Source organism: Cnephaeus nilssonii (genome assembly GCF_951640355.1).
Source record: "Cnephaeus nilssonii genome assembly, chromosome: 4".
Taxonomy (NCBI): Eukaryota; Metazoa; Chordata; class Mammalia; order Chiroptera; family Vespertilionidae; genus Cnephaeus; species Cnephaeus nilssonii.
This window is the reverse complement of record NC_137075.1, coordinates 106,151,697-106,172,365: the sequence shown is the minus strand read 5'-3', so window position 1 is coordinate 106,172,365 and position 20,669 is coordinate 106,151,697. Positions and strand designations below refer to the sequence as shown.

Sequence of the window (20,669 nt, the reverse complement as noted above, 5' to 3'; positions counted from 1 at the left end):
CTGCCCCCTGGTGGTCAGTGTGCTCCCATAGAGGGAGCGCCACTCAGCCAGAAGCCGGGCTCACAGCTGGCAAGCGCAGCGGCGGTGGCAGGAGCCTTGCCTGCCTCCACAGCAGCGCTAAGGAGCAGCGAGCTGAGCCGTAAAGAGCAGTGAGCAGGCAGGCGGACATCCCTCAAGGGGTCCTGGACTGCGAGCGGGCGCAGGCTGGGCTGAAGGACCCCCTCCCCACCCCAACCCCCAGTGCACAAAGTTCATGCACCGGACCTCTAGTTTAAATATAATGATACCAGTAAGGCCGAAACCAGTTTGGCTCAGTGGATAGAGCGTCGGCTTCTGGACTCAAGGGTCCCAGGTTTGATTCTGGTCAAGGGCATGTACCTTGGTTGTGGGCACATCCCCAGTAGGAGGTGTGCAAGAGGCAGCTGATTGATGTTTCTCTCATCGATGTTTCTAACTCTCTATCCCTCTCTCTTCCTCTCTGTAAAAAATCAATAAAATATAAAAAAAAAATAATAATGATACCAGTAAGGATTTAATGAGAGGGCACTCTTACCTCTGTTGGAGGATATTCTGGCACAACCTTTCTGGCAAACATTAGTAGTAGAGCCTTTACAAAGTTTATAAGTTCTGTTCTGGTGCTATCCTAGCCAGTTAGCATGGTGAGTGATTCCCAGGACGTATACTGCAAGGATGTTCATTTTCTCTAATGAACCATTGGAATGGCTCTAAAAGTGATTAAGTTATACCACATTGATGGGAAAATGTACAGCCATTAAAAATCATCAGGCGGGGCTTGGGGGGCGGAATGACAATAGGGAAAATTAAGCTACGTGAAAAAAAATGAAACTAGCCCTAGCCAGTTTGGCTCAGTGGATAGAGCATCGGCCTGCAGACCAAAGGGCCCCAGGTTTGATTCTGGTCAAGGGCACATGCCCAGGTTGCAGGCTTGATCCCCAGTGTGGGGCGAGCAGGAGGCAGCCAATCAATGATTCTCTCTCATCATTGATGTTTCTATCTCTCTCTCCCTCTCCCTTCTCTGAAATCAATAAAAATATATTTTAAAATGAAACTAACTTATTTTGGAAAACACTCATCTATGTGAACAGGAAAATGAAATAAAATATTCTACATGTCCATAGTCCTCAGCAGGTGGTAACATAGGTAGTTTTCATTTTCTCTATACTTTTTCACATTTTCTACATTTGCTTGTATATACTAACTAGAGGCCTGATGCACGAAGATTCATGCAAGAATGGGCCTTCCTTTCCCTGGCTGCTGGCACCACCTTCACTCCAGCCGGAGCCACCTTTCCACCTTCCCACACTACCCAGAGGCCCGGAGCGGCTGGGGTGGTGTGGAACGCCTGAGTCCCACCCCTGGCCACTCGGCACCTGTGTATGCAAATTAACCTGTCATCTTTGTTGGGTTAATTTGCATACTCACTTCTGATTGGCTGGCAGGCGTTGCGAAGGTACGGTCAATTTGCATCTTTCTCTTTTATTAGTGTACATTGAAGGGGGAAGCAATAGATTTGGGGTTCAAGCTAGCTGAAGAACCTTTCTAGGAAAAGCACCAACCTGTGTTAAGTTGTGTGTTCTCTGAGGATCCTCATTCCCCGTGGTGACCCCGTTCCCACCTTTCCCCTGGGTCCAGAATCAATTGTTACACTTCCAACAGAGCGAATCGAATCAGTGTGTGTGGGATCATGATCATAGCTCTTCCATCGCACACTGCACCATTCTCTCTCCAGTATTCAAGAACAAAATGTGTTGATTATCACGGGAGAACCGGTTAGGAGAACACTGAGAGTCTACGTGACATGTTAACTTGGGAACTCTGCCTTCCACCCCTGGGTGATAACAGAGCTGAGACTTAGATGAAGGGACGTGGACAGCAGCCCACCTGTGAGCAGTAGAGTTGGGGAGAACACGGGACTTCTGACTCCACAGCATAACCCACAGTGCATGTTAATAAAAGCAGCTCTGGACTCTGGTTATACGAGAGCTGGTTTTAAAAGAGGGAAGGAATAACAAAGATGTGTTAACTGGTATAACAGAATTAACAGAACCTCCCAACCTCCCATAGGTAAAATTCTCTGGAAGCAATCCCCTTATAACTCTGGCACTAACACATTGACCCGTTATCAGTAGTGTGATCTATGAGAAGGAAACGAAGGTGAGATATTTTATAGTAGCATGACCAGTAAATAACTTTCGAAGTACTTACCTGTTAAATTTCATATCAGTAGGGACAAACTAAAAATCTGGAAATGAGGCATCTAGGGAGTTCTAGAATATTTGCTCTAACAAGCCATTTGAAAGGATGGTGGAAAATATCCCATCGAGTTTTGCACTGGTCGTGCATGAATATTTTTATATTTAAGTTGACAGCATTTTACTGATAATCTTTTAGAAAGAATGTTACTATGAGCAATCTTTTCCAAAATTGAGTGCAAAATGTCAGAGTGTTAATTATTTTATCAAAACAAAAGCTTGAATGAAACATATAAACAAGAAATATAGGTGAGGACCAAAAAAAAGGAATGAAAAGCTCCTGTTTGGAACAGTGAGCCTTAGGCTTACCGAACAAAAGCAACTGCACCTTTGGAGACTGGTTCAGAAAATGCTTTCATGCATGTCTTATTTAACCCTAACAGCCCTGCAGGCTGGTGGTTTCACCTCTGCTTTACAGCCAATTTAACCGTTTGGGAAAGGTTAAAAGATGGGTCCGAGGCTCCTCCAGCAAAAAGCTGCAGAGCTGTAACTCAGCTAAATCTGAGTGCCTGACCGCCCAGAGCCTCCCAGTTTTCTGGCGCTCCCCGGCCACCTGCATTTTTTGAGGCAAGCAGTATTTTTTAAAAAATAAATAAAAATTGCTGCATGTGTTAAGTATTTACTAGTACATTTAGCAAGTCAATGTTTAAAGCACAAAAATAGTCCAATAAAATCAGGCTATTCCAAGATAACAAATGGCAAGATGTAGTTGTCCTAAGTGGAATGTCACCTTTTCACTTGTCAGTTTCTGTTGGCAACTGCATGTGCAGTCTTACTTGGAAAGGTCAAAACCTGAATTCCATCCCTTAGTGAATGTGGGCGATTGGGTCCCCAGCCCGTGGCCTCGGGCTGCCTCCACCCCACCCTCTTTCCGAACTGTTAGGAAATGACCCCTCGGCCAGCGGAGCCCCGCGGACCACGCCGCACTGGCTGCCCCCGGGGGTGGGGGTGGGGGAGCACCCATGCTGTCCAGAACCCGAAACTCCAGGGCAACGGCATAATCCTCTTCGTTACAGTTGAGGATTATGCCAAGTCCTCCTGGTCAGACCATTTCACATCAACTCCAACGTTTCAGGGGAGGCCTAGGCCAGTGGTCGGCAAACTGCGGCTCGGGAGCCGCGGTTTGCTGCTCTGTTGACTAAGGAGTTTGCCGACCACTGACCTAGACTCTCGATTCCAACAATTACAGGCTGTTGTTGTTCCTTGTGATTAAGCCCCTATGCGGTAGGCTTAACCTTCTCATCAGGTTAATTTTAGTCCTCCTAGGCCTCCTAGGCCTCCCTGCCAAGTGGACACTGAGCGTGCGTCGGAAAGAAAGAGAAGAAAAGGAACAGAGGTCGCGCCCTGCCCGAGGGCACACGGCGTGCAGCGGGGCTGAGGGGGACCCGGGCTGCAGGCACAGCGCGGAGAGCTGGCTCCCGAGGCGGGGCAGAGCCCAGCGAGCGAGGGGACCCAGGGCCCCGCCCACCCGTGGACGCCCCGCCCAGCGCCCTGGGCCCCGCCCCCGGAGAGAGCCCAGCGAGCGCGGGGACCCAGGGCCCCGCCCACCCACGGACGCCCCGCCCAGCGCCCTAGGCCCAGCGAACCGGAGGCCTTGACCTCGCCGCCTTGGCAACCAAAGGGACGCTTTCCCCTTAGCTACCAGAGCGGCCCCCGCCATGGCAGAAGATGAGGAAATTGGCCGGGCAGAGAAAGTTATCCGGATCCAGAGGGTGTTTATAAACCTGCTGGACTCCTACAGCAGCGGAAACATTGGGAAGGTGAGCGGCGGCGGGACCCTGGCCCCCAACTCCATTCCACCGCCCCCGGTCCCGAACCCTGAGAGGCCCTGTGCCACGGGCTTGCTGTCCGGGCCCCTCCTAAGAGAGGGTCCCTCGTCCTGGGCACAGCCAATGCCCCCAGCACCCCAGTCCGAATCCAGGCTAGACAGCCACCCCACCTGGAAGTCCTCTTCCCCACCCCCACCCCCCGAGATCGCGGGTCCAGCCCTGGGTCCTCCCCTGTTAATGAGGGGAAACTGAGGCTCAGCGGAAGGAAGGGACCTGCCCAAGATCACATAGTGAGTTGGAGGCAGAACCTGGAAATAGAACCCAGGTCTCTGACCCCTTAACTGGGGTCTGTTTCCACTGCACCACCGCATCTGAAGCTAGCAGCTGATAAGAATATAAATCCGATTAGTCACGGGGACGGGGGCATAAAGTACACAGCATAGGGATTACAGTAAAAAATACTGCAATACTATGGATGGTGCCAGGTGGGTACTGGAAATGTCAGGGGAACACTTTGCAAAGTATATATTGTCTAACCCCTATGCTGTGCACGTGAAACTAATACAAACTAATATTGAATGTAAACTGTAATTTTAAAAATTCGTCCAATGGTTATATCACCCGCAAAGTATTTTTCGTTCAGCCATCCTTCAACCTACGGTCTGAGCATCGGTTATGTGCTAGGCACTGTTTGGGGTCCTGAGTGCCACTAAGCTTTTTCACCCTTTCCATCGTTCACCGCTGGGAAATGAAGACATGCAGAAAGAATTCAGAAGTGCTCAGCCATAAAAGGAAAGCCATGGTTGTGTCATTTCCCTGAGGAGGTCTTAGTGATTTCCTAAGACTGGTAACAAATGACCACAAACTGGGTGGTTTAAAACAATGGAACTCCTTCTCTCCCAGTCGGAAGTCCAGAAGTGGAAACTCAGCGTCAGCAGGGTTGGCTCCTCCTGGAGGCCCGAGGGAGGGTCTGTCCCGGCTTCTCTCTCAGCTCCTGGGGCTTCGGGGTCCTGGCCATCCCCTTGGCTTATAGGATCGTCACTCTGAACTCTGCCTCCATCTTTACACAGTCTTCCCCCCTTAGTGTCTCGGTGCCTAAAGTTCCCTCTTCTGATTAGGACACCAGTCACTGGATTAGAGCCCACCCTAACCTGGCATAAGTTCATTTAACCTGATTACACCTGCAAAGACCCTATTTCTAACTATGGTCAGATTCACACGTTCCAGTGGACAGGAATTTGTCAGGGAGGGGACACCCAGTACATCATCTAAAGTTGATCAATCAAAAATATATAGACTTAGGTATATAATTTATATGTAAAAATAGTATCTCTTATACAGCACGTCATTATCTATGATATACAGTATATGTGATATTATATGTATTTATCTAATAGACTAGACGCCTGATGCACGAAGATTTGTGCAAGAATGGGCCTTCCTTCCCCTGGCTGCCGGCACCGCCTTCACTCCAGCCAGAGCCGCCTTTCCACCTTCCCATGCTGTCCAGAGGCCTGGAGCGGATGGGGCGGTGCTGAACGCCTGGGTCCTGCCCCCTGCCACTAGGCACCTGTGTATGCAAATTAACCCACCATCTTTGTTGGGTTAATTTGCATACTCACTCCTGATTGGCTGGTGGGCGTCGTGAAGGTACGATCAATTTGCATCTTTCTCTTTTATTAGTGTAGATATTTCCTAGAAGAGACTGAAATCACATGACCAGAAAAGGGGGGAAAGAAGGAACAAGGACAAACAAAAGTAAAAAAAAATACAATAACCAAATTTAAAAAAAATATATATATATATATATATATATATATATATATATATATATATTTTTTTTTTTTTTTTTTTTATTGATTTCAGAGACGAAGGGACAGGGAAAGAAAGATAGAAACATCAATGATGAGAGGGAATCATTGGTCGGCTGCCTCCTGCACACCCCTACTGGGGATTGAGCCTGCAACCCAGGCATGTGCCCTTGGCTGGAGTCAACCTGGGACCCTTCAGTCCATAGGCCATCGCTCTATCCACTGAGCCAAACTGGCTAGGGCTAACCAATTTTTTTTAAAGAAAAGAAGGATTGAGCCGAAACCGGTTTGGCTCAGTGGATAGAGCGTCGGCCTGCGGACTCAAGGGTCCCAGGTTCGATTCTGGTCAAGGGCATGTACCTTGGTTGCGGGCACATCCCCAGTAGGAGGTGTGCAAGAGGCAGCTGATCGATGTTTCTCTCTCATCGATGTTTCTAACTCTCTATCCCTCTCTCTTCCTCTCTGTAAAAAATCAATAAAATATATTTTAAAAAAAAAGAAAAGAAGGATTGAAAAGACAGATGTAGTATGTACTTCTGTGTTTCTTTTAAAAAAATAGATATAGAAAAGATAGATTGATTGATAGATATTCTATACACAGAAAATGTCTCAAAGGATACACAAGCAACTAGTATCACCTCTTTGGATGGGATTCACTCATGCTCACCTACACAATGGCAGGCAACAGAGAATATCACAATGAATAAGACCAAAACCCTGCATCTCCAAGAAGACAATCACTAATATTTAGAATAAACAAAATATTTCAGTGCATGATAAATACTCTGCAGGCCAGAGGACCTCACACGTTGACTGGTGGGCGAGAGCAGCAGCTTCACACAGAGTTGCACGAAGGGGCTCTTTAATCTGGCCCAGGGTGAGGAGCAAGCCCCAGGAACTAGTTCTCAGAGGTCATGACAAGGGCAAAGGCCCTGAGGTGGGTCAGGTTGGCCTTCTCAGAGGACAGAGTGGCCCGGGATGGGCCGTGACCAGCAGCAGCTCCAGGGTTGACTCATTGGTGCAGCAGACAGTGCCCAGGGCCCAGGAGACTTTGGGGCCCACAAAAATGTCCCCATTTCTTTGAAAATCAGAAGGAAGCAACTGAAATTTGAGGGTCAAGGATTATGTTTGTCTTTATAGCAACACACATGTAAAGTCTAATTTTTAATGTTTTTGTTTATTTGTTTTCAAAGTCCTTCAGCTCAGAAATAGCAGAGTTAAAATTCAATCCCAGGTCTTCTCTGAATCCACAGCCTGAGCTCTTTTTTTTCTTTATTGATTTCAGAGAGGAAGGAAGAGGGAGAGAGAGATAGAAACATCAATGATGAGAGAGAATCATTGATCTGCTGCCTCCTGCACGCCCCCTACTGGGGACAGAGCCTGCAACCCTAGCATGTGCTCTTGGCTGGAATTGAACCTGAGACTCTTCAGTTCGCAGGCCGACGCTCTATCCACTGAGCCAAACTGGCTAGGGCTTAATGTTTTTTTATGAAGGACATCCCTCTCTCAGTCCAGGGCTCTCGCAGTCCAGGACCCCTCTCTCCTTACCACCTGCCTGCAGCAGAGGCAGGAGAGGCTCCAACCACTGCTGCACTTGTCAGCCATGAACCTGGCTTCTGGTTGAGCAGTGCTCCCCCTGTAGTAGCACACTGACCACCAGGGGGCAGCTCCTGCGTTGAGCGTCTGCCCCCTGGTGGTTAATGCGCATCATAGCGACCAGTCATTCCGCCATTCAGTCGATTTGCATATTATGCTTTTATTATATAGGATTTTTTAAAGTCAAGGAAAGAGCTTCTAGACATGCAAATAAGCTAAGTTATTCTTTAGCCATAAATGGTGATGCTCATTTTAAAGAATGTACTAGTATTTCAGCCCTGGCTGGTTTGGCTCAGTGGATAGAGTGTTGGCCTGCGGACTGAAGGATCCTGAGTTCGATTCCAGTCAAGGGCTCAATCCTCAGTGGAGGAGCAGGGAGGATGTGTAGGAGGCAGCCAATCAATGATTCTCTCTCATCATTGATATTTCTGTTTCTCTCTTCCTCTCCCTTCTTCTCTGAAATCAATAAAAATATATATTTTTTAAAAAATGTATTTCATTTTCATGTGTGGCACCTCTAGCAACCCTCACTAAAGGCAGGTTCTTAGAATCATCATTCATTGACTGCCCTTACTCCAAGGTGTTCTTAGTATTGGGAAATCGCTCTTGTCTTGCAGTTTCTATCGAACTGTGTGGTCGGGGCTTCACTTGAAGAAATGACAGAAGAAGAGGAAGAGGATGATGAGAGTAAGTCAGCCATGCCGGATGCCTCCTCATCCAAACTGAAGGAGGGCACGTTCCAGATCGTGGGCACGCTTTCCACATCCGGAAAACCCTCGCCTGACTTTGCCCTGGAGACGTACTCCGTAAGTCCTGGTGGTTTCTGCTGAGAGCAGACAAAGGGAAGCGTCACCTACCTCCCCCCAAAACCCCCCTTACCACATGTCCTTGCTCTGCTTCTCATTCCCCACCTTCTGCACATGTGTGGGGCCTGGGAAGGTGAGGGGCAAGGTGGGGACTGGTCTTTGTCCTTTAAAGGAAATTAACTACCATTGTTGAGACTTTAAAGAATTTAAATTAGCCCTAGCCACATTGGCTCAGTGGATAGAGCGTCAGCCTGAGGACTGAAGGGTCCTGGGTTCGATTCCAGCCAAGGGCACATGCCTGGGTTGTGGGCTCAATCCCTAGTAGGGGGCGTGCAGGAGGCAGCCGATCCATGATTCTCTCTCATCATTGGTTTCTATCTCTCTCTTCCTCTCCCTTCCTCTCTGAAATCAATAAAAATATATTTTAAAAAATAAGAATTTAAATTAGATATTCTTGGAAGTATGAGCCTCATTTGGATTTTCAGACTCCTCAAGTTCTCTCTATAGACAGTATTTAGAATGTACTCTGCCCTGCATGGCCCCCACACAGCCCCGGGCCATGGTGGGCGCTATCTGTGAAGAGAAATCTCCTTTGGAATAGCGTGCCATTATATTGCTGTCTTGTTGGGAAACACTGTTGCCCCCACGTGGCAAATGCAAGTGCTGGTTTGGAAATGCATGGTCCTTGTGGTTATCTTAATACCCACTCTGGATATTGCTCTACTCCGAAATGCGCTATGTGTGGGCAGCCACACAGCGAGGAATAACGAGTTACAACATGATGATCACCCTGGCCCGTGTGGCTCAGTTGGTTGAGCATCGTCCTCTGCACCTAAAGGTAACTAGTTTGATTCCCGGTCAAGACACATGCCCAGGATGCAGGTTCGGTCCCCAGTCAGGGTGTATATGAAAGGCAACTGATCTCTCTCACATCAGTCTCGCGCTCTCTCTCTCTCTCTCTCTCTCTCTCTCTCTCTCTCTCTCTCTTTCTTCTTCTTCTTCTTCTTCTTCTTCTTCTTCTTCTTCTCCTCCTCCTCCTCCTCCTCCTCCTCCTCCTCCTCCTCCTCCGCCTTCTCCTCCGCCTCCTCCTTCTCCCATCCTCTCTTTCTAAAAATCAATAAAAACTTGTTAAAAAAACAAACACATGATCACCCCAGTTACTTTTGTCTAATCTAAGAACTTTATATTTCTAACCATTAAAAGTTTCTGTATTTTTAAAATATTCCCAACAGTCAACTGTAATAAGATACCTTACATCTAGAAAGAGAATGGATTGGTCCCATCTCGAGGATGCTGAAAAAATCCCCATAAATCACTCATCAGCACTTGTGAGTGACTCAATATATGCAATCACTCAAATAATCTTGCAGAGAGTTTGAGTGAGTTTTAAATGCCTCCCCCCGTTTTTTCCCCAATGTGTGCTAATTCTTCCCTTCTGAATTGGGGTGTAAACAGCATACCTAAGATCATTCTGCAACTTTTTAACCATCTGTTCCCAGCTATTTCCATAAGCGTCTTTGTTATTTGAAAACCACCCACAGAAGAGAGCCAACATTTCATTTGAAAAGGAACCCTTCTTCTGCAAATGTTTTCCGTGGGATTCTTGCGCGCAGGATATCTCATTGGGAAAGTGTCATTCCGTCTAAATATCACGGATCCTTTGTCAGCTTCTTGAACAAATGACTGCCGGTTCTCTTCCCAGGACATTTCTCGAGAAGAACTCCTCATGCGCCTGCTGGAGTGCGATGTCATTATTTACAACATCACCGAGGACCCGAAGCAAGCGGAGGAGGCCCTCTGGGCAGTGTCTGGTCAGTGAGGGGACCCTTTTATCTCTGGGGACACCGCTTTGGTGTAATTTACTTAAGAGGAGTCATCCAATTAGGACCATTAGAAGAAGTGAGACCTACTAAACACAGAATGAAATCAGGCTAATGGATATGCCTGTGATAAGCAAAGGCATATTAAAATGTGTAAGAGTTTGAGCAAAAACCAATTCAAATCAGGTAGTGCCAACCTGGAGGCGGGCTGGAGTGCTCCATCCACAGGAGCTGGGGGAAGTCTTGTATAGAGAAAAGCAGGAAGCAAACCGAAGAAAGTATTTGATTGGCTATAGCTGAAGCGTTTACCTTATTTGGAAGAGCATAGTGGGCTGTGATTGGTTGTCCTTACATTTTTATTTCCTTTTTTAAGTGATTTTTTTTTTTTTTTAGAAAGAGAGAAATATTATTTTACTGTTCTACTTATTTATGCATTCATTGGTGCCCTGACCAGGGATTGAGCCTGCAACCTTGGCAGATCGGGACGACACTCTAACCAACTGAGCTACCCAGCCAGGGCTGGAGTTCTTAACTTTGGGGCATTTACTGGCTTAATTGTGGGCTGCGAAGGTATGGGAACCACTTCCGTCTAATGGGCCTCCTTGTTTAATTATGTTAACAAAATATCCTATCCCAAAGAACAGAATAGTCTTAATCTTTAAAAGAAAGGAAGCATTAACTTCCAAAATGTGACCTTGATTCATTCTGTGGGCACTGCTTAAGGAGGTGCGGTTGCCTATATTAGGCAGATACAAAACAAATAAGAAAAAGATTGTGCCCACCAGGCACTGGGAGGCCTAAAGAGAGCTGAGGAACACACGAGAAACTTTACCGCGGGATAGAGAATGGCACATTCACCAGAAAGGTACCACAGGAGGTGACTTTGAGAGGAGAGGAATTACTTAACTGTGAGGGTTTGATTCAGGCCAGCAACTGTCCCCTGAGGGCAAGAGGTAGGGAGGGCTGTGGGGGGGGGGGGGGGGGAATGCTTGCAGCCTTTAAAATGCTTTGGGAAAGTGATGAACTCTGGGGGCCTCAACTCTAAAAGGACGAGGTGCTGCTCAGCAATTTGGTGCTTTGTCATTTATCTCCTCATTAAGTCCTGGGCAAAGGAGAAAGCAGATCAGCTCATCTGAATGGTTGTTCTAGACTGGGACAGCCAGGAAGACACAGCACACCTTCCTTTCCAACGCTTTTTGCACCGCGTTATCTTTGCTTTAGACTGTTTAGATCCGCGGTCAACAAACTCTTTCTGTGAAGGGCCAGGTAGTAAACATGGCTGGCTTTTCGAGCCAACTACTCTGCCGTCACAGCCAGAACATAGCATAAACGATATGTAAATGAATGGTCTGGTTCCAATTAAATTTTATTTTATTTTTTAATGTTTTTATTGAGTTCAGAGAGGAAGGGAGAGGGAGAGAGAGCGAGAAACATCAATGATGAGAGAGAATCATTGATCAGTTGCCTCCTGCACGCCCCCCGCTGGGGATCAAGCCCACACTGGGGGCATATCCTTGTCCCCCGCTCCCCCCACTACCACTGGGAATCAAAGGTGACCTTCTAGTTCATAGGTCGATGCTCAAACACTGAGCCATGCCAGTTGGGCAATACAATTTTGTTGTAAAAGCAGGCAGCACCTTTGCCCAGCCCTGATAATATCAACAGCAAAGCCACACGTTGGCTTAAATGAAAGAAATGGAACAGAGCCTCAGGAATGAGTCTACCTATTCGGGGAAATCATGATGCAAAAGTGCTTCCATGGGCGGATGGGATTCTTCGGGAGCTTAAAATGATTGATTTCCCTCCCCTTTATCACTTTGGGCCTACATTTCATTCCATAAGATACAAATCAAAAGCGTGAACATTGTGCCATCTTTTAGGAACAGAGCTTTCTGGAAGCCTGCTGTGGGCACATTGTCCCTTGGCAAATACACACAGATGATGGATAACGGCACCTTCTGAAGTAATTGCACCGCCTACAGTAGCAATCAGAGATAATGTGTGTTGAGTTCTTATTTTGTGCCAGGCTTTGGAAATTGATTTTTCTGTGTAATGAATCCTTGCAATTTTCTTAAAATTTTTAATTTTTTTCCCCCCTGAAGTTAAACCGGGACATGGTTTGAAAGTTTAAAAGCACAGTCCTGGCCTGGTAGCTCAGTCGGTTGGAGCATCACCCTGATATGCCGGGGGTGCGGGTTCCAAGCCGGGTCAGGGCACCTACCTACAAGGATCAGCCAATGAGTGCATATGTGGGTGGAGCAACAAATCAAGATTTCTCTCTCTCTTTTCTTTTCTCTCTCTAAAATCAATAAATAATCTTTTAAAAGAAAAGGGAAATTAAAAGGCGCAGGAGGGCTTAGAATAAAAAGCAACATTTCCCTGCATTTTCTTCCCATCCTGTCCCTACTCCCTAAAAGGAACCTCATTTAACTGCCGTGTTCCTTTTAATACATAAAAATGCCTGCACTGAAGTCCTTTGATTGTGAATTTCAGACACTGACCACTGACTTCCTGCTATGACGGGTGACCTTTGACCCCTCATAGGGCTCCCCAACCAGTGCCCCTCAAGGGAATGTAGTTGGTTCTTAAACTTTGATCACGGAATTTTCTCTCACGGGGTTCAAGTGCAGCATATGTTTTACGGATCCCTTCTTCATTCTGATAAGGAGCTTCATATAAGTAAGAAAATATTACCTCTCTATTGGGTAGAAAGGTGGTGACAGTGTTACCTCATTTTTGAGATACAGAGTGATTGTTTCTGCAGGGAAGTATAGTCAGAGGCCCTTGGTCTGCCTTCAGGGTCACCTGGGGGCAGGGGTAGGTGGGGCTGTGGAGAAGGGGGGGTGGGGGTGGGGTGGGACTTTGTAGGTTTACCTGAGGCACATTCTTAGATTTGGGGGTTTTGTTTCATTTTGTTTTTGCAATGGATATGTATTACTTCTTTTTTTTAAAAAATATATTTTATTGATTTATTACAGTGAGGAAGAGAGAGGGATAGAGAGTTAGAAACATCGATGAGAGAGAAACATCGACCAGCTGCCTCCTGCACGCCCCCTACTGGGGATGTGCCCGCAACCAAGGTACATGCCCTTGACCGGAATCGAACCCGGGACCCTTCAGTCCGCAGGCCGACGCTCTATCCACTGAGCCAAACCGGTTTCGGCTATGTATTACTTCTTAATAATGTTTTATTACATTACTAGAGGCCCGGTGCACGAATTCGTGCATGGATGAGGTCCTTCTACCTGGCCTGTGATTGAGGCCTATCGGGGAGCCAACTGGCAGGGAGGAGAAACTACGGGAGGTTGGCCAGCGGGGGTGGGGGGGTGGGGCGGGTAGGGGCTGTGGGAAGTTGGCCTGCCAGTCCCCACAGCCCCTCAATCGGGGTCCGGGGGGAGGGACTGGGGGAGGTTGTCTGGCTGGCTCCCCAATCGGGGCTGATTGGGGGGAGCTGGTGGGGGCAGGGGGTGGGGAGAGGGGGACGGGAGGTTGGCTGTGGGAGTGCACTGACCACCAGGGGAGATGGAGACAGACTACTTACAGGGTCCAGGGGCTTGGATCGTAGCTTCCAGTCCGCTAACAGTACACAGCTCCTGCATTGAGAGTCTGCCCCCATTGTGGTCAGTGTGCATCATAGCGATTGGTCGACGATCAGTCATTCTGGTTGTTCCAGTCGTTCGATCCTAATGGTCACTTAGGTTTTTATACATATAGATGTGAACATTTTAATATAAAAGAATTCTCCTACCTTGCCTTTCAGATACTGTCAAAGGCAGGTAAAAGGACAGAGGAGAAAGGAAGACAGTATTAGAAATGAGAGAAAACATTTGCGCATGTGGGTGAAATGTGCTTGTCCACAGCGAACAAGCAGATCATTTTGACCCATTAAGATGCTAAATCCAGGCGACAGCCCAGTTAGAGCGGCTCTGAGGTGCCGGCATCCACAAAGTAGGCCAGACGAAACCACCAGAGAGAGAGCCCGAGAGAGCAAACGGAAGCGGCCGTCTTTGTTAATAAAATCAAGACAGGAGCTGAAATTAACACCCTCGTGGGATTAACGTGCGGACCTGGCACGCTCTTAGATTTAATCCCAGGATACTTTCTCCTTCGGTGGGAACCCACCCACTTAGTAAATTCAGGATATCGGCAGTTCCTCGTTTTGCTCGTTGTTTAAGGAATCAGCTCGTGAGACGACACCATGACTGACTGTGTCCCTTAGGTCCCCTGACAATTTAATCAGCCTTCACTTTAGATTTCTTTTCTGGGAGTTTACACACCATCAAAAATATTTTAGTGGGATGGCATGCACAAGGTATCCAAGGAGAGTCGGTGCTTAGATGTGCAGGGAGCCCGCCCGGAGAGTGGCAAACCCTTTGGAAATCAAATGCTCCCCCTCCGCCCACCGTGTCCTCAATCCGCATCCTGCACCCCCACACCGCCCCCAGCCCCCAGGGCATGGCGCTCTTCCCCCACCCAGGGGAGTGGGAAGGGCTCAACACCCCAAATTACTTCCTTCCACAAGGGCTGAGGCTACATCGGGCTGCTCTGTGTGAGTTCCCAAGAGGGCCTTCCCTTCTGCTTTGGGGTGCCCACAGCCCCCATCCCCAACCTTGCTGGGGCCTCCCGCTCCTTCCCCTCGCAGCTGGGCCCACAGCCTAGAGAGAGCGCACAGGCCATGCAGCCAGGCGGCCTTCCTCCCATGTTCTGGGCACACGGGACCTCCGTTCCCTTCCCCGTAGAGCAGAGGGCAGGGCAGCACCTATTTCGTATGGGGAGCGTTCCACAAAGCCCATGAGTCGTGCCCATCCACGTCCGCCGTGACTGTCTCCATCACTGGAGACACCCCCATAACCGCCCCAAGCGTGTATGAACAGTGGCATGGAATTGAACGTCCCTTTTCTGTAAAGCCAGATGGGTTCTGCCCCAAAGATGCGGCTCCTGAAAGGTGCCCACCAGGTTGGATGATGAAGGAAGGTAGGATTCAAAACGCAGCTTTGTGAACTAAGGATGAGGGGCCTGGGAGGAGAAAAAGCTTGCCTCTGTCTATATGCTTCTTCACTAGCAGGGGAAGGCACACACCTGCCGGCTCGGGGAGGGCGGGAGGGAGCGCGGGTTCTCAGCTGGGCGCCGAGGAGGTCAGGGGGCTGCCCGGAGGACGCCAGGGATGGGACACACAGCCGAGAGCGTCGGAGGGGACGCCGCCCTGGCGTTAAGCTGGGAACAGGAGTAGCTTCCAGTCCCGCTAACAGTACACACGGCTTCGCAAGGGCACACGCTGTTCTGCGTGGATCCAAGTAACGCTGGCGTTTTGGCCCCACAGCACTGAATGAGGAAGTCGGCCACTTTGAGAAGCGAAAGGTGTTCATTTTAGTTTCCACGGTGATGACCTGGGCGCGATCCAAGCCCCTGGATCCCGTAAGTAGTCTGTCTCCGTCTCCCTTCGCCTCCGTTCTCCTCCGAGTGGGCTTCTCCCCTCCTTCGGGTCCTGATCAGCTCCCAGGCGTACATCCTAGTTTCTCCTTCAATCCGCTTCCCCTTCGGCCAGATCCCCTCTCGGGGCTGCGGTGCGCTGTTTGTCCAGGTCTGCGGTCACCGGCCTGACCTGGAACCAGTCACTGTGGCCAGCGGGATGCAGAGCTCCGATTGGTCACACTGGGATCACATACCCACACTGGGATCACATACCCACACTGGGATCACACACCCACTTCTGGAGGGATGATCAGCCCCGTAAACTAGATGGGCTGAGGGTGGAGAAGAGGCGGGGCGATGGCACTGGTGTTAGCCCCTGCGTCCTGGCGCCCCCCATCCTCTCCCTGAGGTTTTAATTTGCATTTCCCTCACTAGTCACGATTATTTTAAGTCCACGATTATTACGGTGTCATTTACATACCGTGAAATTGGCCCTCTTTATTGTGTGGGTCTAATGCACCCCATACCGTTGTGTAGCCACAGCAATCAGCTACAGGACATTTCCCTCATCCCCTAAGATTCCCGACCTCACACCACACGGCTCTTGGGGCTGTGCAACTGGTACCTGTCATCATGTCCGCCAGCCCATCTCCAACCCGTCTCCAAGGAACCACCTGAGTGGCCTTGTTCCGAACTCACACCATGTGATAGTCCTGCTGAAAGCCCCTACGGCCTTCCCACGCCCTTAGGATAAATCTGAAGTCCTCCACGCGGCCCCCAAGCCCCGATGACCCGCTGTCCCCCACCTCATCCCCTGCCAGTTCCCAGCTTGGCTCCAATCCTTGGGGGCTTCTTCCCATTTTTCAAACCTGCCAACAATTGTGCTTCCTCGGGGCCTGTTCCCTCTGCCCCCTGATTAATTTCACGTGAGCCTTGTACGCAGCCACTGGGCTGGTCCTTTAACGGAGACCGCCTGGGTGTGAGCGCAAGGCTTCTCACCGAACACTACATTTTATTTATTTGTTATTTTACAAAGGAGGGAGAATCTCCTTTTATTTTATTTTTTAATTCTTTATTGTTTAAAGTATTGCATAAGTCTCCTTTCCTCCCCCCCCCCCCATTGACCTCTCCCCGGCCATCCCCACCCCCGAGCAGTGAACACTACATTTTAAAATCCTACTTCAAGTAGGGCCTCTAAGTCTGATGGGTCTGGGGGAAATCACTCTGAAATAAATAACCTAGAAATAGAAAGCAATGCAGCCCTAGCCGGTTTGGCTGAGTGGATAGAGCGTCGGCCCTCAGACTGAAGGGTCGTGGGTTTGATTCCGGTCAAGGGCACGTACCTCGATTGCAGGCTCAATCCCAGGCCCGGTCGGGGCGGGGGCAACCTATCAGGGCAGAGGCAACCAATCAGTCACTTTGTCTCTCTCACATTGATGTTTCTCTCTCTGTCTGTCTCACCCCCTCTCGTCCACTCTCTAAAAATCAATGGAAAAATAACCTCACGTGAGGATTAACAAAAAAAAAATAAATAAGTGAGAAGCAGTTTTTAGAATACTTTATTTGGGCTACCAGGTCTGGGCTGAGTTCCCCGTGGCTCTAACACAACGAGTTTGGCCCTGTTTTCTTTCATAGGAAGATTCTGAGATTCCGTTTACTGAAGAGGATTATCGAAGAAGAAAGCACCATCCTAATTTTCTGGATCATATAAATGCTGAAAAAATGGTTCTCAAATTTGGAAAAAATGTAAGTCTAAAGTAGTAGAGCATTTTGGGTAAGAAAAGTTCTGGATTTTGTACACATTTCAGGCCACACTTTTAAAACAAAACAAAACATGCTTTTATTGATTTCAGAGAGAGGGAGGGAGAGGGAGAGAGGGATAGAAACATCCATGATGAGAGAGAATCATTGATCAGCTGCCTCCTGCACGCCCCACACTGGGGATCGAGCCTGCAACCCAGGCATGTGCCCTGACCGGGAATTGAACTGTGACCTCCTGGTTCATAGGTTGACGCTCAACCACTGAGCCACACCTGCTGGGCAAGGAAAGTTTTTTTTTTTGAGGCAGCGTGCAGTGGGCATACGTCATCTCAACTCATTCAACATCTGTGTTCCGTCTCCTCGTCCTTACACCCGCAGATTTCTGAGCTTCAGGCTCACCCCAAGATGCACCGTCCTGACCCAGGTTCTGGTCCAGCCCCCTAAGTTGGAAACTTGTATCGGGTCCCCACAAAACGCAAGCTTCTACCCACCAAGGAGTCTGTAGGTCCAAAGGGCTGCTCAGCCCAGAAGAAGCAGATAACTCAGAGCTGGAGCAGGGAGGGGAGGGGATCGTTTGTTTCGGACAGCTCTGGGGAGTGCACATTAACCTGGTGTGACAAATAAGGAGACAGGCCTCCTGGGGGTAAGGAACTTGCTCAAGGTCACGCAGGCAGGGTTGACTGAGCACCGTTCTGAGCACCGCCTGGCCTTGTCTGACCCGCTCCTCACAGCAGCAGAATTGTCGGCGTGCGTCATCCCCCCCATTTCACAGATGTGGACGCCGGGTCAGGCACCGGAACTGTGATTCAAATCTAGATCCATCGGCCGGCGGGTTGGGTTGGGTTTGATTTCTGACTCCAGAGCTCCATCGTTCAAGAAAGTGGATCTCCACACATCCGGGCCCCCGGTTACCAGGACACACGCATAGCTGGGAAGTCCATGTCAACAGGAACAGGAGCTTTATTGGCCGCCTGTGGCAGCAGCGTTGATCATATATATAAATGAAATTATTTTGTTTCTCTTCTGGTGTATGGAGATAGATGACAGGAGTGTCCTGCTGTTGAATACATAATCTAACTGCTAAAATGGCAGGCTCGCCAGTGGTTGCCAGGAACTGTGCTGTTTTACTTAGGGTACCTCATGCCATCCTCCTGTATCTCACATATAATCCTCAAAATTCGGCGAGCTAAGTGCTCTTATCGGCATCCTCACTGAGCTTACTTAGGACTTAAACTAGAGCCCTAAACCCCTAAAGATTCCTTCCACTGGGTTTTCCCCATTAGCTGAAGACCTGCCCAAGTGGTATATAATTATAGCTCTAAGGTGACACCTAGTGGTATTAGGGGATATTACATTATGAACTTGGTGTCCAAGTTCAAGTTCTGTCCTACTATATATATATACTAGTAGCCCGTTTGCACGAAGATTCGTGCAATAGACCTTCATTCACCTGGCTGCCTGCACCAGTTTTCTGCCGGCACCAGGGACCCAGGCCTTGGCTGTGGCCACCGCCTTCTGCCTTTTTCAGGGTCGGGGCTTGGCCCCGGGCGGTGGCCTTGGGCTCGGCGGCACTCAACATCCTTGCTAAGGATCACAGGAGCCGACCCCCAGTGGTTTCCTGCGATCCATGCAGGCTGCCCACTGGTGCCCAAGGCCGGGAAAGCCTCCTCCCCAGGCTTTCCCGGCCTTGGGCTCGCCGCACCCAGCGTCCCTGCTACCGATCACAGGAGCCGACCCCCAGTGGTTTCCTGCGATCCCTGCAGGCTCCCCGCTGGTGCCCAAGGCCCGGAAAGCCTCGGCCCCTGGGACCCCCGGGAGGGGCGGGAGGGGCCGGGCCACGCCCCCCCAGGTGGCCGATCGACCCCCGGACCCCCGGGAGGGGCAGGAGGGGCAGGACCACGCCCTCCCAGGTGGACGATCAACCCCGGGACCCCCGGGAGGGGCGGGAGGGGCCCGGACACGCCCCCCTAGGTGGACGATCGCCCCAGGCACCCCCGGGAGCGGCGGCATGGGTCCGGCCACGCCCCCCCGGGGTGCCGATCGCCCCAGGAACCCCAGGGAGCGGCGGCATGGGCCCGGCCACGCCCCCCCGGGGTGCCGATCGCCCCAGGCACCCCCCGGAGCGGCGGCATGGGCCCGGCCACTGGGCACCGCCATCTTGATCTTCTCAACTGCGGATATGCCACCCGGAGTCCCGCCCCCAGCCTCCTGCCGGCCCAATCATGGGCATAGCGGAGGTGCGGTTAATTTGCATGTTTCTCTATTATAAGGTAAGATACTTTGGCAATACAAACACTGTGGGCATAAAATATCTGAAGGAAACCACACGGGATTAGAATTTATAGCCACTTTCCTACCCATTAATGTATAACCGTAGCCAAATTATTAAACTTTGGGGGTTAAAATAAAGGGGTGAGATAAGACGGGCTAAATTTCTTCCAGTTCCAAATCCTATAACCGTAGTATTTTGCTAAACATTGGACATTCCCGCCTAATAGAAAAATCCATGATTTTTTAAAATTATTATTTATATGATTCACTAATTGAAGGGTCCTGGGTTCGATTCTGGTCAAGAGTATATTCCTCGGTTGCAGGCTCAATCCCTGGCCCCAGTCCGGGCATGTGCGGGAGGCAACGAATCGATGTGTGTCTCTCACATCGATGTTTCTCTTTGTCTCTCCCCCTTCCCTTCCACTCTCTCTAAACATCAATGGAAAAATATCCTCATGTGAGAATTAACAACAACAACAACAACAACAAAATCTCTTATTCTTCTACGTAAATGTCAGACAATTCTTTTTCTCCAGATAGCGTAAGGACTCTGCCCCCAGCACTCTGTGGGGAAAGGGACATGACATGAGCCTTCCTGAAGTGCTCATTTTTAACCACAGAAACAATCTGGCTCAATGGGATTGATAGTATCACACTTCGCTTTTTTCCCTGTATTTTGCCTCATAGATCAAAAAATTCGCGACTTACGTAGTTGCTACCGGACTTCAGTACGGAGTGGAAGGAGGCATCTTACATTTCTTTTTCAAGGTATGACTTTTCAATGACTGTGAGGATTTTAAAAATTCTACGGGAAGGTGACACCATTGGAAGATATTTCTGTTTGCTTCTGGGCGTGGCCATGCCAGTCTAGTAGCCGAGAGCCCGGGGAAATAAGGGTGTCGACCATAGCCACCTGCTTTTCTTTCCCATTTGCCCTTGTAGTCACCACCCTCAGGACAGTAAAGAGTGAAGCGGATCACCTTCCATTCAAAGACAGGGTGCTCGGGTAGGCATTTCTCTGCACGCAGGCCACAAGCGGTTGACTATTAAAGACAGCTGATGGGATTGTAGGTGTTTTTGAAAAGTATTTCAGCTCTTCAGTTGCACTTTATTTCTCTTAAATGGGATTTGATCAGTCTCATCAGAACTG

The 20,669-nt window shown here is 49.2% G+C and overlaps 1 protein-coding gene across 1 annotated transcript in view; it reads left to right on the top strand.

Annotated features, from left to right (window-relative positions):
• The first annotated feature begins 3,900 nt into the window (after window positions 1-3,900).
• AK7 (adenylate kinase 7) overlaps window positions 3,901-20,669 on the top strand; it is a 39,196-nt gene continuing 22,427 nt past the window's right edge. The window contains exons 1-6 of the mRNA XM_079768766.1: window positions 3,901-4,033; window positions 8,067-8,255; window positions 9,958-10,066; window positions 15,396-15,490; window positions 17,123-17,233; window positions 20,207-20,287. Of these exons, the coding sequence (XP_079624892.1) occupies window positions 3,932-4,033; window positions 8,067-8,255; window positions 9,958-10,066; window positions 15,396-15,490; window positions 17,123-17,233; window positions 20,207-20,287 (687 nt within the window). The 5' untranslated portion in view covers window positions 3,901-3,931. The remainder of the gene's footprint in view (window positions 4,034-8,066; window positions 8,256-9,957; window positions 10,067-15,395; window positions 15,491-17,122; window positions 17,234-20,206; window positions 20,288-20,669) is intronic.